This window comes from Pongo pygmaeus, chromosome 1 (genome assembly GCF_028885625.2).
Source record: "Pongo pygmaeus isolate AG05252 chromosome 1, NHGRI_mPonPyg2-v2.0_pri, whole genome shotgun sequence".
Lineage (NCBI taxonomy): Eukaryota > Metazoa > Chordata > Mammalia > Primates > Hominidae > Pongo > Pongo pygmaeus.
In genome coordinates this window covers 15,657,315-15,673,833 of record NC_072373.2, presented here as the reverse complement: position 1 = coordinate 15,673,833, position 16,519 = coordinate 15,657,315, and the positions used below count along the sequence as shown (strand labels likewise).

Here is a 16,519-nt window from a genome sequence, read left to right as displayed (position 1 = left end):
AAGATTTAAACTACAAAATTTTTAATTGCATAAAATTCACTGTAGTGAGTACTACAGTGAATTGTATGAAATTATGATTTAATACTGCATCTTTACATTTGTTTACATTTCTCTCAATTGCAAATGATGCCATATATGGTCTAAGTACTTGTGTGTGCAACTTTTCATAATTTTTAACTCTTAATATAATAGTTTGTATATATTTTAAGGTAGTAAGTGATAAAATAGACTAGTATCTATGTGTATGTTATGCACTAATAACATACCTAAATTTTTCTTAATTGAAAAATATTTCTAGACTACGCACCTCATCTGTGAGATTTTTCAAATTGCTGTAGTTCTCTGAAAATTTTTCCAATATACTCACTGAAAAATATCTATGTATAAGTGGACCTGCACTGTTCAAACTCATGTTGTTCAAGGGTCAACCATATATGGAGAATCCTAGAATCCAATAGAGTAGAATTACTCTGCAAATAAATCATTCCCTGTCTAGAACTCCTTGGGCATGTCCTATGCTAAGAGCCAATTTCCTCACATTAAATACAATAACAGATATTTAGGCATAAGCACTGGGTGGTTGACCATGGTTCTACAAATATTTCCCACTGAACAATATACTGCTGCCTGAGGGAAGTGTGATTATTGTGAATATTTATTAATTAAAAAATGAAAAATATTTACTGTATACAGATCACAGGAAAGAATATTATAGAAAATAAAAAGAACTAAGAGATGCAGTAATTAGTCATACAATTCAGCTTTGTTTATTTTTAATGTTTTTCCTGATTATAAAAACAATATATACCCACCGTGGAAAATTTGAAAAATATTAACAGGTACAAGAAAGGAAAGTCATCTATATACTCTACTATTACCCAAAGACAACTGCTAGGAGCTAGTTTTATTCCCATGCAGTTGATTAATAATGTGGATATCGTTTAATTTTGTAACAAAATACAAATATTTTACATATTTGAGATTCTACATAGTTTTGCTTCAATAGTCTTTAGACACATCTCTAATGTGTTTCCTCCTAAGAGTGTACAATCTAGTGGAGAGACAATACATTTGCTCATAAAAATAACAGGCTGGGCGCAATGGCTGAGGCCAAGGGGGCCGGATCATGAGGTCAGGAGTTCAAGACCAGCTTGGCCAATATGGTGAAACCCCGTCTCTACTAAATATACCAAAATTAGCCGGGCATGGTGGCACATGCCTGTAGTCCCAGCTACTCGGGAGGCTGAGGCAGAAGAATCGCTTGAACCCAGGAGGCAGAGGTTGCAGTGAGCCGAGATCACGCCACTGCACTCCAGCCTGGGCTACAGAGTGAGACTCCATCTCAAATAATAATAATAATAATAATAACAACAACATTAGGAGGTGCATGTTAGGGACCTAGTGACTAACAACACTAGGAGGTGCATGTTAGGGACCCAGTGACTCAAACAGAGAGCATGTGTAGCATAAATTCAGATGGAGGAGAGATGGGTTTTTGCATGTTTACATAGTTAAAGGAGGTTACCTGAAGGGCCAATTCAAATGGGATCTTGAAGTAAGGGAAAGTTCCAGTGAAAGTGGCACTGAAGAGGGAAGGAACAGAACTGTTCTAGGATCTAAGGGAGTTGCTAATGTAGCAAACTCAAAACTGTATGGAGTGAATGTTTGCAGATCTCGTTCAGGCACTAGAATTCAGCAGGAGGAAGTGGTGAATCCCAGTGTCCCCAGATCTGAAAAATTTTTTTCTGAATATGCAGGTTCCTGAAAAGAGAAAAAGCTGACCTTCAGCATCAAACTACTCTCTGCTGGCAAGCTTCCTGATGCCACACAGTGCCCTGTGTTTGTACTGCTGACACGTGTCACATGCAAACACAGTGGTTTATGAAGTGTATTGTCCAGTGTTGTCAAAGAGCTTACAGCTCAGGTGCTGTTCATCCAGGTGTCAGCCCAGTGCCCATAAGACTCAGTGCACAGATAATAACTGGCAGCCAGGGCTGGACTGCTCCAGGAGGCAAAAAAGATCATCCACCTTTTGTGTTCTTTCTCTTTTTCAGCGTCAAGGCCACCACCCCTGATATAGTCGTGGTCTGAAATCATGGAAGCAAACAAGCATGGGTGAGCCCATTCCAAGCTGCTGACCCATATGGCCTGTTCGGGAGAAAGCAATGAGGCAGCTCAGTGAATATTGAGATGACCATCTTACTTCAGCGTGGGAGTACTCTGAGGCCAGGGAGGGTGGGGGAGTGCATGGCTGGGCTGGGGACACCTTCCAAATATGCATGACAGGACAGAGCAGTGGATGGCATTGGAATACCCTCAGCTCCTCCCCCTGTCATTTGATCTGTTTCTCATCCATCTTTCTTCACTTGCTTCTAGGAGAGCCCTTTCTTCTTTTCCTTCCTCTCCTCACCTCTCATACCCATGGAGTATGTGTTGAATGAGAGATGAGCAGGGACCAATTATGATTTAACACTCACAGGTAAAGTGTGATTGGAGGGCATGGGTAAGAGACAGTGATGAAGGCAGGAAAATGATAAGCATCACTCAGGCCACAAGTGGTCAGGCCACCATGGGCCTGTGTGAGCAGGAAGAGGATATGAGGGGCATTATCTGTCACTGCTGCCTCCTGGCAGGCCCTGTCTGGAGGCTGAGCCCAGATCTGCACGCCTCAGAGCATAGCCATCTTACCACAATAAGAGGAGCTGGCAACACCCTCAGCCAAAGGTAACAGAGAAGCTGAGCACCTGCTCCATCTGTGTTCCCTGACACCTGGACGTGGCACCACTGGGGAGTTAGAGATTCAGGGCTAGAAGATTCTGGGCATCCCTGCTTGTGAATCCAAAAATTTTCAGAGGCATCTCAGGGTGACCTTTTGCTTCACTTGTTTCATTCTTTCCCACCCCCTCCCCTTGACCTTATAAATGCTGGAACCATAAAATCTCAGACTTGGAAAGAACCTTAAATGACATCAGCTGAATGCTCTTCATTCTACCTCTCTAATTTGTCATTGTTTGCCTTCGGCTTGAACACTCATGAAAGGGAGCTCACTGTTTTTAGAGGCAGCTCATTCCATTGACAGTCAACTCAAATGAATAGAATGTTCTCTTGTACAGTGAATTTTAAATGTTACACTCTGTATCTTCCACCCATTAATCTTAGCACTGCCCTTTGAAGACATACAAAATAAACTCACATTTTTTTTCCATGTGTAGCTACCAGATCCTCCTAAGTTTTCTATTCTCAGGGAAAGCACTTGGAATCCTCCAGCCACTTCTCTAAGCAGAATTTCCAGACCCATCACCAGCCATGTGCCTTGCATCTGCGTCTGTGCCAGGTCTTTCAGGTTCCTTGTACTGTGCCCCACCTGAACGACCCAGCACTCTCTGGAAATGGTGGCTGTCTGCTTCTTCAAGGGCCCTATGTCACAGACAGAGCCTGGGAGCTCATCAGCTTGTGGGAGAGCTTCAGCTTGCTATTAATGCATGTGGCCCCTCTGTCCATCCGAATGTTAACTTTTTTTTTTTTAGAACGGCCATAAAATACACATAACATAAAATTTAGCATTTTAAACATTTTTAAGTATACTGTTCAGTGGCATTAAGTACATTCACATTGTTATGCAATCACAACCACCATTTATCTTCAGAATTTTTTCATTTTGAACAATTGAAATTCCATACCCATTAAACAATCAATCCCCCTTCTCTCTTCTCCCAGCCCCTGGCAACCACCATTTCACTTTCTGTTTCTATGAATTTGACTACTCTAGGTACACATGCAAGTGGAATCATATAGTATTTGTCTTTTTGTGAATGAGTTATTTCACTTAGCATAATGTCCTCAAGGTTCATCAAATGTAGAGCAGGTGTCAGAGTTTCCGTCCTTCTTCAGACTGAATACTATATAGCTGTATGTATGTATCATAATTTTTATCCGTTTATCTGTGGATGGACACTTGGGTTGTTTCCACCTTTTAGTTACGGTGAATCATGCTGCTATGAACATGGGTATACAAATATCTGTTCAAGTCCCTGCTTCCAATTATTTTGGGTACATACCCAGAGGTGGAATTGCAAATGCTAACTTTTTGTACTTGTTGCTGATTGACTGGATTTTCCCAACCCTCTATTTGTAAATTTCACTTTTTGATCCCAAGTTCCTATAGAACCACTGTCTCTACAAATTATTCTCATCATCTCAACCTGTTGAGGTCATGAAGCCCATTGATGCCCAAGTATCATACAACACAGTAGTGATCATTTACATCATTAGCTCTACATCAGATTAACTTGCAAGGCTCTGTGCCAAGCCCAGAGTTTGTTTCTCAGAAAGCATGGTCACCAGTCCACAAATTATGTCGGTTAGAAGGGACACTGATGCAGGAAGCAGAAAGAAGCCACGGCCTCTTCCCCTACTCTCTTTACTCCCCCGCTCCTACTCCCCTTGATCCCCTCTTTTGTATCTCTGCACTCTTCTCTGAGTTTTCTTCTATATTCCCATTCTCTTCTAAAACATGCTTGGGGATAGCGTGTGGCATGCTAGGTGGGGGTGAGTCAGCAGAAATGTCAGCTTGTATGGTCCCTTTAATCCATGTTGGGAGGTCCAGAGAGAAGTAGCTAGTCAGCAGTGAGTTATACACAAATCATGTAGGGTAAAGGTTTCAAACTTTAGAAGAAAAAATTCTAACATTTCCAAGATTTCTAACTTCTTTGAAGACAGAAGCATCTGTCTAGAGCAGTGGCCCAGGACAAGGAAGGAAGGCAGCCAACCTGTATCATCAGGATTCCCATCAACTCAGAGAGCCAGAACCACAGAAGTCTTTGCATTTCCCAGCCCCACATCCAGGCTCCACTCAACGTATCTCGTCCTGTAGGATGAGATCTATGCCCCCATCAGACCACTTCCATGATATTTCCAGTTTCTACTTGTAGTCTGAGGATAACATGATTTAAAAATATTTGGTATCCTTGGCCTAGTTGTGATGTAGAGCTGGGGCAGAGTCTCAGCCAGAGAAGTGAACTATGGAGAAAATGGCAAATTTGTCTGAAGAAAACTTCTAATAATAATTTTTAAAATTCAATGTAGTCAAGATGCATGTTGTTCCAGTTATCTATTATTGTATTACAAGCTAGCCAAAAACTCAATGGCTTAAGACAGCCATCTGATGATATCTCAGGATTCAGGCAGAGCTCAGCTGGGAGTTCTGTTCCTGGGTAGATAGACAGAGGTAAGACACCCAGTGGTATTCAGCAGGTGGATGCCCTGGTTTGAGAATTGAAGATGGCTGCAGTCATCTATCTAGTGTCTTGGCGAGAATGATAAGGAAGCTGGGTTCACTGGGCTGTCCCTTAAAACACCTACATGTGGCCTCTCCAGCATGGCAGCCTCAAGTTAATCAGACATCTTATGTGATAGCTCAGGGCTCCAAGAGAAGATCGTTCCAGTGAACAAAGTTGGAGGCTGCTGGCCTTTTATCATCTAGCCTTGGAAATGACCTCGTATCATCTCTTATGTACTCTGTCGGTTGAAGTAGTCACAAGTTTCAAGGATAGGGGACACAAACCCCACCTTTTGGTGAGGGACTGTCAAAGAATTTGCAACCATATTTCAAAGCTGCCATATGCATGTTGGGGAAACAAGCCCCACACCAACCGGCAGGTACCCCGAGTCCAGCGGAGACACAGGAGTTAGAAAGAGACAGAATAAGCATTTAAAAGGCGGGTCCAGGGGACCGTTGTGTAGGAGGCTTGCTCACGGCCCAGAGCTCTTGGGCTCCAACTAATTTATTGGTTTACAAGCTCTTTGTTCTTAGGGCAGAAGGGAGGGGGAGAAAGGATGAGGAAAAGGATTAATCAGTGAAGGAGAACTCGTGAGTCATTCAATAAGATGTATAGCAGTGGCGGTTTCTGTGAATTTCCTTGAGCAAAGGTGTGTGTCTAAACTACTTAAGATCTTTAACTTATTGGGACTGAAGCGGGTGAGAGTGGGTTTCAGGAGGAGCCAAGATGTTTGATTATACTCCACTGCTTCAAGGTAGTGTTATCTCCCTGAGCAGCCTGTGGAATGCCCCCGAGAAGTTATGCTCTCAGGGCATAAAGACATTAAGGCAATAAGGAGACTTTTCTCCTCAGAGGTCACCCATGGGTCCCCATGGGTGTCTCACACAGGGGAGACCAACTCAACTGGCACTCCAGAAACTCTTTTTCCCACAATACATGTATGTATGTTAGAGTGTGATGATATAACCACACCTGCACCTGCAGTTCATCACAAGTACCCCACACAATCTGACATTCAAAGGGTTGTATGGCTTGGGAATAGGAACTCACATCCTGTTGGGGAATCAGAGGTTTCATGAGTGAGCTAGGTCCTGAAGGATATAAACTGTGTTACAGATGGAGATGAAGGAGGAACTGTCCAAGCAGAAGGAATCAGGTGAGCAGAGACATAGGGAGAAAAATGATCATGACAGGCAGGAGGAGAATTCTGAGGGTCTGCTACAGCCGGGGGTAGCCTCATGAATGAAGAGGTCTCTGAACAGGGCAAATAGGCAAAGATCAAGGATAGGATAGGGCAAGCAAGGGTTACAGAGCAGGACAGGGAAGGACATTGTAGGATGGAGACTTGAGGGAGAAGGAGGAATTCAAGTTCTAAAAAAGTAGGGCACTTGCTGATGGGGAAGGGTTCCCAGAGGCAGAAGGACTGAGAGTGGTAAGTGCTTCCTTTCACCTTGAAAATAAGGAGATGCATTTTTCCTTGGGGGTAAGAGAAAAGGGAAGAAATGGATTACTGATGAGTAAATTTTGAAGTACAGAGAAGTAAAGCGGAGGGCTGGCTTCAATCTTTTGAGTAACGTAGGAGGTAAGGCTATTGATTAAAAGTGAAAAATCACTGATACATATGTTAGACATTTGCACGAGTTTCTATGAAAATACAAAATATGACTTGTTTAGAGAACTTCAGTAAAGTAGGCAAATGTTCAGCTAGGTGTTGGAATGATTAATTGTACAATTCAGTTTTGTTTATTTTAAATGTTTTTCCTGATTTCAAAAATAATATATATCCACTGTAGAAAATTTGAAAAATATTAAAAGGTACAAGAAAGGAAAGTCATCTATATACCCTACTATTACCCAAAGACAACTGCAAGGAGCTAGTGTTATTCCTATGCAGTTGATTAATAATGCAGATGTCATTTTATTTTGTAACAAAATACAAATATTTTACATATTTGAGATTCTACACAGTTTTGCTTCAATAGTCTTTAGACACATCTTTAATGTGTTTAATGTCTGTATGGTATCCATGCTGTAGAGATGCCATAACTTATTTAACCATTCTCTATTTTGGAATATTTAGATTGTTCTGAGTCTTCGTTATTTCATCTATACCGTGTGTGTGTGTGTCTCACATGTGTATGCACTATGTTATACAAGTACACGTATGTATATATAGATATCGTCTATGACCAGTCTTTGTAAGTAAGTGCCTCTCTGATTGTTTTTTCTTAGGACATATCACTGAATCAGAACAAATAAACCCTTTCAAGGTTCTTGAGACGTATTGCTAAATTGCCTTTCCAGAAAGGGCGTACCAATTTTTATTTTCATCCACAATCAGGCAGCTCGCTGACCCTCGCCCACATTTTTGTCACTTTAAAAAGAAGTGACAGTTGGGAAAGCTCAGTTTCTTCTGGCAGTTGACACATTTGGGATGTTTTTTTCACCATAAAACCTAAGGTCATGTTTTAGAAAATTCGAACTCAGAAATAGGACTTCTCTGAGACTCTCCTTTTCCCTCAAGTCCTCTTTGTGAGGGGGATGGGTGGGAGAGAGGACACTGATTCAAGGTGCCTTCCAACTCTGATGTTCTGGCATTTTCACCGTCATTATTGGCACCAGATTGCTCAGTCCTTCGACCAATAAGACAAAGAAGGAAAGTACTTCAGCGCTTGCTGTTTTGTAATACTTTGATTAGGAGAAAATAAGTGGGAAACAAGAGTAGCTCGGACAGGGGGCTTGGACGGCCAGCTCATTGCCCAGAAGCGGCCCACACTACACGCGCGCGATCACACACACACACACACACACACACGCACGCACACGCCGCGAGCGGTCAGCTAGAGTTTGGCTACTGGACCCAGGAAGGGAGGGAGCGGGAGGAGCTGGTGGCGGTCGGGTCGGGGTCTGGGCGCCACCGAGCGCCCGCCCCACCTCTGGAGCGCGCGGAAGGCGGTGCGTCCCGGGCCCCGGCAGCTCAGCCCAGGCGCTCTGGCCAAGTTTGCGCGCGGTCTCCGCTGACTTTCGGGTTACCTGAGCCGGCAACCACGTCAGCGCCACATCATCTGGGCTTTTTATATTGCAAGGAAACAGGAAAAGAAGGAAGAAAAACATCGTCCGAGAGAGCCAATCGCAGGAAGACGGCGCTGCCCGGAGGAGCGGGGCGGGCGCGCACGCGGGGGAGCGGGCGGCGGGCGGGAGCCAGGCCCGGGCGGGGGCGGGGGCGGGGGCGGCTGGGCCGGAGGGGGCGGCGGGCCGCGCTCCGGCCGGTCTGCGGCGTTGGCCTTGGCTTTGGCTTTGGCTTTGGCGGCGGCGGTGGAGAAGATGCTGCAGTCCCTGGCCGGCAGCTCGTGCGTGCGCCTGGTGGAGCGGCACCGCTCGGCCTGGTGCTTCGGCTTCCTGGTGCTGGGCTACCTGCTCTACCTGGTCTTCGGCGCAGTGGTCTTCTCCTCGGTGGAGCTGCCCTACGAGGACCTGCTGCGCCAGGAGCTGCGCAAGCTGAAGCGACGCTTCTTGGAGGAGCACGAGTGCCTGTCTGAGCAGCAGTTGGAGCAGTTCCTGGGCCGGGTGCTGGAGGCCAGCAACTACGGCGTGTCGGTGCTCAGTAACGCCTCGGGCAACTGGAACTGGGACTTCACCTCCGCGCTCTTCTTCGCCAGCACCGTGCTCTCCACCACAGGTAGGGTATCCTGCGCGCACCCGGCCGCCCCGGCCACCTCGCCCACAACCCACACACCCCGACCCCGGCGTCCCGGGCCCCTCTAACCCTCCCACGCCACCCCCCACCTTTCGCCATCCCGGCTCCTCCAGCCTGCCTCCCCTCACTGTCCTCCCGACCCTCCGACCTTCCCCTTACTGGCGTCCCCGGCCTCTGCCTCGGTGACTCGGGGAGGGCAAGCCCTGCAGAGCCGGAAGCCAGAGAGGTGGCTCCAGACGTGACTTGGTTGTTGCCGTCCGTAACTCTGGGGAAGTGGTCCCTAACTTCGGCCTGGGTGGCTGCAGTGCTTCCTCCCCTTGAGTTCTTTTTTCGCAACCCACTAAGCCAAACTGTCGGGTTTGAATGTGTAGTAGCACCTGGCCGCCGGGCGGCAAGGCAGCGGGATGATGGAAACTCACCACCATCCTCCCGACCCCATCCCAGAGGCCGAGGCTGCAGTCTAGTAATAATACCTTCTAAAGGGTCACCTTCCGGAGTCTGCCGTCCCTTTGGACCATGCACAGATATTCCAGCTCTTTTGTACCTTAGGGGCAGTTTTGGGGGTAGCCGAGTGACATCACTCTGCTCTTCCCAGGTGACCGCTGGGCGGACAGGCCGATCCGGTTTCTTTTCAGAGTAGGAGGAAGGGTGGGGAAGAGTAAAGGAACCATAGGATTGCCTAAGATCTGACTAAATGGGGGCACCCTGATTCAGCAGTTCCTTCAACTTGAGGTGTGCGAGGCTCCCCATAAACTTCGAAGCGCCACGTCCCCGTATGACTCACCCGCGGGGCGTCCGGCCATGGAGGAGCGTCCTCAGGTGAAGGATGAGGCCGGGCGCATGCCCCAGGGCTCGGTCACTGTGCCAGATTAGATGAATGAAGGCCGAATTTCCCCAGCTGGACCTAGTAAGGCACATACCCAGAGTGGAGACATCAATTGGTATTTGGACAGTGGGAGGAATCTCAAAGAGCGTTCAGCACAGTCCCTTCTTTTGATCTATGAGATCCAATCTTTGAAATAATCCATCTCGTCATGCACAAGGTCACACACTTCCTAGTTACCAGTGTCGTCCTGGAACCTAGGCCTTGTGATTTCTCTGCCAGGAACACTTTGTAACCCCCCACCCTCAACCTTTACAGGTGAATCACATCCCTTTGTGTGTCTCCCAACTCTTACTTCCTCCCCACCAGCTATCCACCACCCAAATTATTGTGTATAAGTCCCTTTGGGCTATATCTTGTTGACTGTCTTGGTAATTACTTGGTAATGAGTAATAATACACTATTCATGTAGATCACATGAAACAATTATTCAGAGGTCTGGGGTGAATTACTAAACTGATGTAAATCTACCCTGAAATAAACAGAAGTGGAATTCTAGCTTGTATTGTGAGATCTAAAAAACTGTGTTAAATGTAGCGCTAGACAAGACAGACCTGTTATCTCACTTTCCAAAGAATGCCTGTTCCCTTGCCAATACAATTTAATTTTTCTTTCCATAACTCTGCCTCCATTGTCTTTACCTAGTTCTCTGTTCCTCAGATCATTTAGGAGTCACCATGCCTTTCCTTTAGAATATATGTGTGCTATATTGAGAGTCATTCATTCTTCCCAGAAGTAAATGTTTCCATGGGGCTACAGAAAGTTTACAACTGGGTCACAATGCTGGGTAAACATTTTGAAGGATGATTATAGCGTGTGGTGTTTTCTTACTAATGATATTGTGAGGATAGAACAAGAATAAGAACAATTTCGAGGAAAAAAGTTTGCTTTTATCTGGGTGGGATTTTTCGTGACTCATATATAGTCTTAACATCGTATTGTCTAATTAAATGTTAAAAATTAGTTTATAATCTTGAATAGATGAGATATTCTTCCCAAAAGAGAATTAGAAAAAGTGGTAGTTTCTGTTTAAGAAAGGGATGGGGTGGGAATAGACGTCTTATTATTGATATTCAGATTGCTTTGTAGTTCCTAAGAAAGTCTGTATTCATGCAAAACAAGTGTTCATTTAAGAAATCAGTGCAAGGGGCACTTAAGGATAAACTAAATGAAAAAGGTGCCTCTTGGTTTGTAAAGTTAGCACATCAATGAATTCTTGTTATATGAATACAACTATTCTAAATGAAAAGTACTCTTCTGTTGGTTTTGTACTGCCCCATTATTTGACACATTTGATATTTCTTAAGGTTTCAAAATTATAATTACCCATTATTTGATTCATTTGATGTTTTTTAAAGTCTTCAAATTATCATAGGTGCCCTGGCCATGAATCTTATAATGGGTGAGAAATCTTTTCTTTCCTACAAGGGGAAATAAAGAGATGTTAAATTGTTTGCTGGAAACAAACAATATTTTAAATCGCTTGCTGGAAACAGACAATTTTTTAGAGTAAAGCTGATGTGCTTCATTACTAGGAAAATATTTTCTGGAAAAGCGCCAACCAAATAAAATGAATTGCAATCGCTTTTTGTTTTTTGGGTGGATATTAGACATGTTGTGCTTTTTTTTTCTTTTCTTTTCTTAACACTTCTAGTCCTTTTGAAGGCAAATCACTGAAATAATTTTCCCTAATTAATCAGTACAGTCAGTCCTTGACTTATTCAGAATGCTAACAATGAGCATTACGAAGATGCTGTTATTGGTAGTCATCGTTGTAACACAGGCCCATGAGTGCATTTATGTCAGAATCTTCTCACCCCAGAATGTACAAACTTCCATTTCTGGAAGGAACTGAGTAAAGTCTTCATGGTCTACTTGGAAGAAGGCTTAGGTTGGTAATTCAGCAATATTCTTCTCATTCTGTGCTTTGCCAAAGACTCTGAATTATTTCCAGCAAACAATTTAACATCTCTTTATTTCCCTTTGTAGGAAAAAAAAGATTTCTCACCCATCATAAGGTTCATGGCCGGGGAACTTATAATAAAATGCAAATTAACAAGATCAAAGCACACACATTTAGTTAATATAAGTTTTAGATGACATAGACGCCTTTAGAAATGAAGACCCAAAGAAACAGGGAAGTTTATGTATTTTTAGGGACAGTTGTGTAGACGAATGATTGGAGAACAAAAGGATATGATCTGACTGAGCACGGTGGCTCACACAGGTACTCCCAGCATTTTGGGAGGCCAAGGCGGGAGGATTGCTGGAGCTCAGGAGTTCAAGACTGCAATGAGCTATGATTGCACCACTGCACTCTAGCCTGGGCAACAGAGTGAGACTTCATCTCTACTAAAAGTTAACAAAATTAGCCTGGAGTGATGGCGTGTGCCTGTAGTTCCAGCTACTTAGAAGGCTGAGCCATTGAGCCCAGGAATTTGAGGCTGCAGTGAGCTGTGATTGAGCCACTGTGTTCCAGCCTGGGCAACAGAGCAAGACTCTGTCTTGGAGCGGGGGGAAAAAAGGAAAAAAGAGGATATGATCTAAAAAGCTAATAAACTGGAGGAATTTAGCAAGGCCTATTTGTTCAGATTTTTCTTGGCATCTCTATGTCTTCAAGGATAGAGCATTCCTTTTCTCAAGATATAGGATGGGCTCCCTTGTAATGAGGGTCTTCTTCAAAGGAAGGGCAGAGCTTCAGGTAAGAAGGTTGAGAGGAAGGTGAGAATGACCTTCCTGCTTCTGCTGTTTTCTCAAATGGTAAGGTGCCCTGTTTGGGGGTCGCATGCCCTGAACTCCGTCACCCTTCATTCTAAAAGATACAGCAACATCTGCATAGGAATCATATGAGAACGAGTGAAACACTACAATACAGTTTTGAGCTTTTCAGAAAGAAGAGTTGTATACAAAAAAAAAAAAAAGGAAGTATTATAGACTGCAGAATTTCCCTCAGAACTTTTATTCTGTGTGTTTTTTTTTTCCCCCCCAAGGATTGAGGAAATAATGTCCAGGTGATATTTGGGGAGTAAGAAATAGTTATTAAACTTTGGTAGCCATCTAAAACTTTGGACAGTGTCATTCATTCTTAAGAACAATTTGTGACGTTGATTTACTAAAGTTTACTTCTTTATTCATTCCCCAAAGCAAGGCCATGTTATGATGACAACTGTTGGGTAAAAATACAGCTTTTGCCCAGGCACGGTGGCTCACACCTGTAATCCCAGCACTTTGGGAGGCTGAGGCGGGCAGATCATGAGGTCAAGAGATCAAGACCATCCTGGCCAACATGGTGAAACCCCGTCTTTACTAAAAATGCAAAAATTAGCTTGGTGTGGTGGCGTGCGCCTGTAGTCCCAGCTACTCAGGAGGCTGAGGCAGAAGAATGGCTTGAACCCGGGAGGCGGAGGTTGCAGTGAGCCGAGATCACACCACTGCATTCTAGCCTGGCGACAGAGCAAGACTCCATCTCAAAAAAACAAAAACAAAACAACAAAAAAAGTCAAAATAATTTTTGTATTCATGCAGTATGCAAACTTTTAGTACCTTTTGCTGCTTTGTAAATGTGGGATCCATGTGACAGCTCAGTTCCTGTTCCTTTTTATTTATTTTTATTTTTTGGAGATAGGGTCTCACTCTCTCACTCAGTCTGGAGTGCAGTGACACCATCATGGGTCACTTCAGCCTCTAACTCCTGGGCTCAGTTGATCCTCCCACTTCAGCCTCCTGAGGAGCTGGGACTACAGGCACACACCACCACACCTGGCCAATTTTTAAATTTTTCTTTAGAGAGGGTGGTCTTGCTTTGTTGCCTGGGTTGGTCTCAAACTTGTTGCCTTAAGCTATCTCCCACATCAGCCTCTCAAAGTGCTGGAATTACAGGCGTGAGCCACCATGCCTGGCCCCTGTTCCTGTCATTGGTAGCCCTGGTGCCTTCAGTCAGGATGCTGCTTTATCCCTATTTATGAAGAGATGCATTGAAACTCTAAAGTGTTCAGTAAGTGAACTTAATTGGGCTTGGTGTACAGTGGCTTTTGATTAAGGCAGGCAGGGAGCTGCTACAACATAGGTAGTTTTCAAATAAAGAAGATGGGAAGAGGCAATGGGGGATGCTGGACTGATCCTTAGTTGTCAAATTATTTTCAGTAGTACAAATGTGTTGTTACCATCAACAAATACTTGTTGCGCTTTTAGAATAGAGTGAAGTGGGCCAGACACGGTGGCTTACGCCTGTAATCCCAGCACTTTGGGAAGCCGAGGCAGGCGGATCATGAGGTCAGGAGTTCAAGACCAGCCTAGCCAACATGGTGAAACCCCATCTGTACTAAAAATACCAAAATTAGCCAGGCATGGTGGTGCACGCCTGTAATCCCAGCTACTCGGGAGGCTAAGACAGGAGAATTGCTTGAACCCAGGAAGTGGAGATTGCAGTGAGCCAAGATCATGCCACTGCACACCAACCTGGACAACAGAGCAAGACTCCTCCGTCTCAGCGGGGGGTGGGGGGGGGTGGCGGCAGGGGGGTGAAGAATAGAACGAAGTAGGCAAACTACGAACTAGGGCCCCTGGACCTAATCTAGCCCACCACCTGTTTTTGTGCTGCCTGAGCTATATATTTTCAAATGGTTGGGACAAAAAAAAAAAAAAAGAAAAAGAAAAATAATGTTTTCTGACACAGTCAAGTTTTATGAAAATCAAATTTCATTGTCCATAACACAGTTTTATTGGTGTGCAGCCACACCTGTTTGCTTCTGTATCATTTATGACTGCTTAGTGGCTAAGGTGGCAGAGTTGAATAGTTGAACAGAAGCCATTTGGCCACAAAACCTAAAATATTTACTGTCTGACAAAAAATGTTTGCTGACATCTGCTTCAGAATGATACTTGAAAGGTATGCTAAGAGTATTCTGCATATTTCACTTTCTTCTGGGAAACTTTGTGTAAGAAAGTTCAGCTTCTCAGACTTCTTTGTGCTGTTGTTTTAAGTGGTATGCAACATTGAATAAATTATGTATCACCACCAACCACTTTCAAAACAAATGTTTATTTCAGATGCCACTTACTTGTGGTCCAATTTGTGTCACTGCTTTTTTTTTTCCTTTAATGATGACAGTCTACACTTCACATTGCGATTATCTTATCTAAAATGATCAATAAATACTAAATTATATCTACTATAGAATTTACATAAAATTAAACAAGCAAACTCTGTATCAGCCGGAAGAGACATCCAAAATCCCATATTCTGATGTTTGTGCTCTGTATTCACAGGTCTTGATTTTGAGCCTTTACATTTAGTTCTAGAAGTTTTAATTATCTGGTTTTCAAGCCTATAATATAAGAAATTACAGAGGGAAAGGCACAGCTATGGGGAAATAGACATGGCAGGTTATAAAAAGATAAATAGTTAAAAAATTCCAAACTAAAATTTTATTTTAAAATAACATCTTTATTGAACCCTTTATATGTGCCAGGCAATGTTTACACATATTCTTTTCCATGCATTGCAATAAACTGATGAGATATGGGTACCATTGTCTTCACTTTACAGAGGATGAAACGGAAATTAATAGGTTGAACAACTTCTCTACTTAGGTCCCAAAGCCGGAAGTGACATGGTCTTAATTTGAATGCAGTTATGTCTAAGAACCTGAGCTTTAGTAGCATCTGGGCATAGGAGCTTGTTATGGGCCAAATCGTCTCCCTCAAGTTCTTATGTCGAAGTTCTACCCTCAGTATTTCAAAATGTGACTGTATTTATAGGTAACATCTTTAAGGAGATAATTAAGTGAGAAGGTGGCCATCTGCAAGCCAAGAGAGAGGCCTCAGAAGAAATGAAGTTTGTAGACACACTTATCTTGAACTTGAAGCCTCCAGAACTTTGAGAAAATAAATTTCTGTTGTTTAAGCCACCCACTTGTGATATTTTGTTAAGGCAGCCCTAGCAAACTAATATAGAGGTACATGATAATTTTTATTTAGTTGCACAAAAACCATACAAATAGTGGAGGACAAGAGACAGAATCTTTTAAGTGTTTAGTCTTGCAATGAACAATTTTATATACCTGAACGGGGCATCATTGTTTTAGAGCGCAATATAGTAATCCATGTCCTTGAATCATCAAGAAAAATACCTCAACATGTTTCTACTTAAGAAGGCAGGGAAGTGTATAATAAATTCTAGAAACATTTCCACCCAATAATGGTCAAAGAGAACAGATTCTTAGTGTTTAAATCTGTAAACTCGTACCTGTCTATAAAACATATCAGTTTTTAGTATTTTGAAGGTTTGGGAGTTTTTTTAACTATAAATTTGTTATTATCTATGCCTATTTTATAGCCCCTGGAAGATACTGCTACTATTATCAATAACTTGGAAGAAATGATGTCTTTCCTTTTATGACATAACTGTAAGTCCTATCAAGGACAGAATCTTTGATTGAACCAGTAACCTAATGGGAACTCCGGTGCTCTCAGAACAAGCTGTTTTATGACATTGCTCATTGGAGTGTTACTGTGTGTGATTGTCATTTTATAGCCCCCAGAAGATACTGCTACTATTATCAATAACTTGGAAGAGATGATGTCTCTTCTTTTATGACATAACTGTAAGTCCTATCAAGAACAGAATCTTTGATTGAACCAGTAACCTAATGGGAACTC

At 43.3% G+C, this 16,519-nt stretch overlaps 1 protein-coding gene across 1 annotated transcript in view; it reads left to right on the top strand.

Moving 5' to 3' along the window:
* Positions 1 to 8,500: 8,500 nt before the first annotated feature.
* Positions 8,501 to 16,519, top strand: part of KCNK1 (potassium two pore domain channel subfamily K member 1) — a 58,378-nt gene continuing 50,359 nt past the window's right edge. Inside the window, exon 1 of the mRNA XM_054492467.2 lies at positions 8,501 to 8,958. Coding sequence (XP_054348442.1) covers positions 8,604 to 8,958 — 355 coding nt within the window. The 5' untranslated portion in view covers positions 8,501 to 8,603. The remainder of the gene's footprint in view (positions 8,959 to 16,519) is intronic.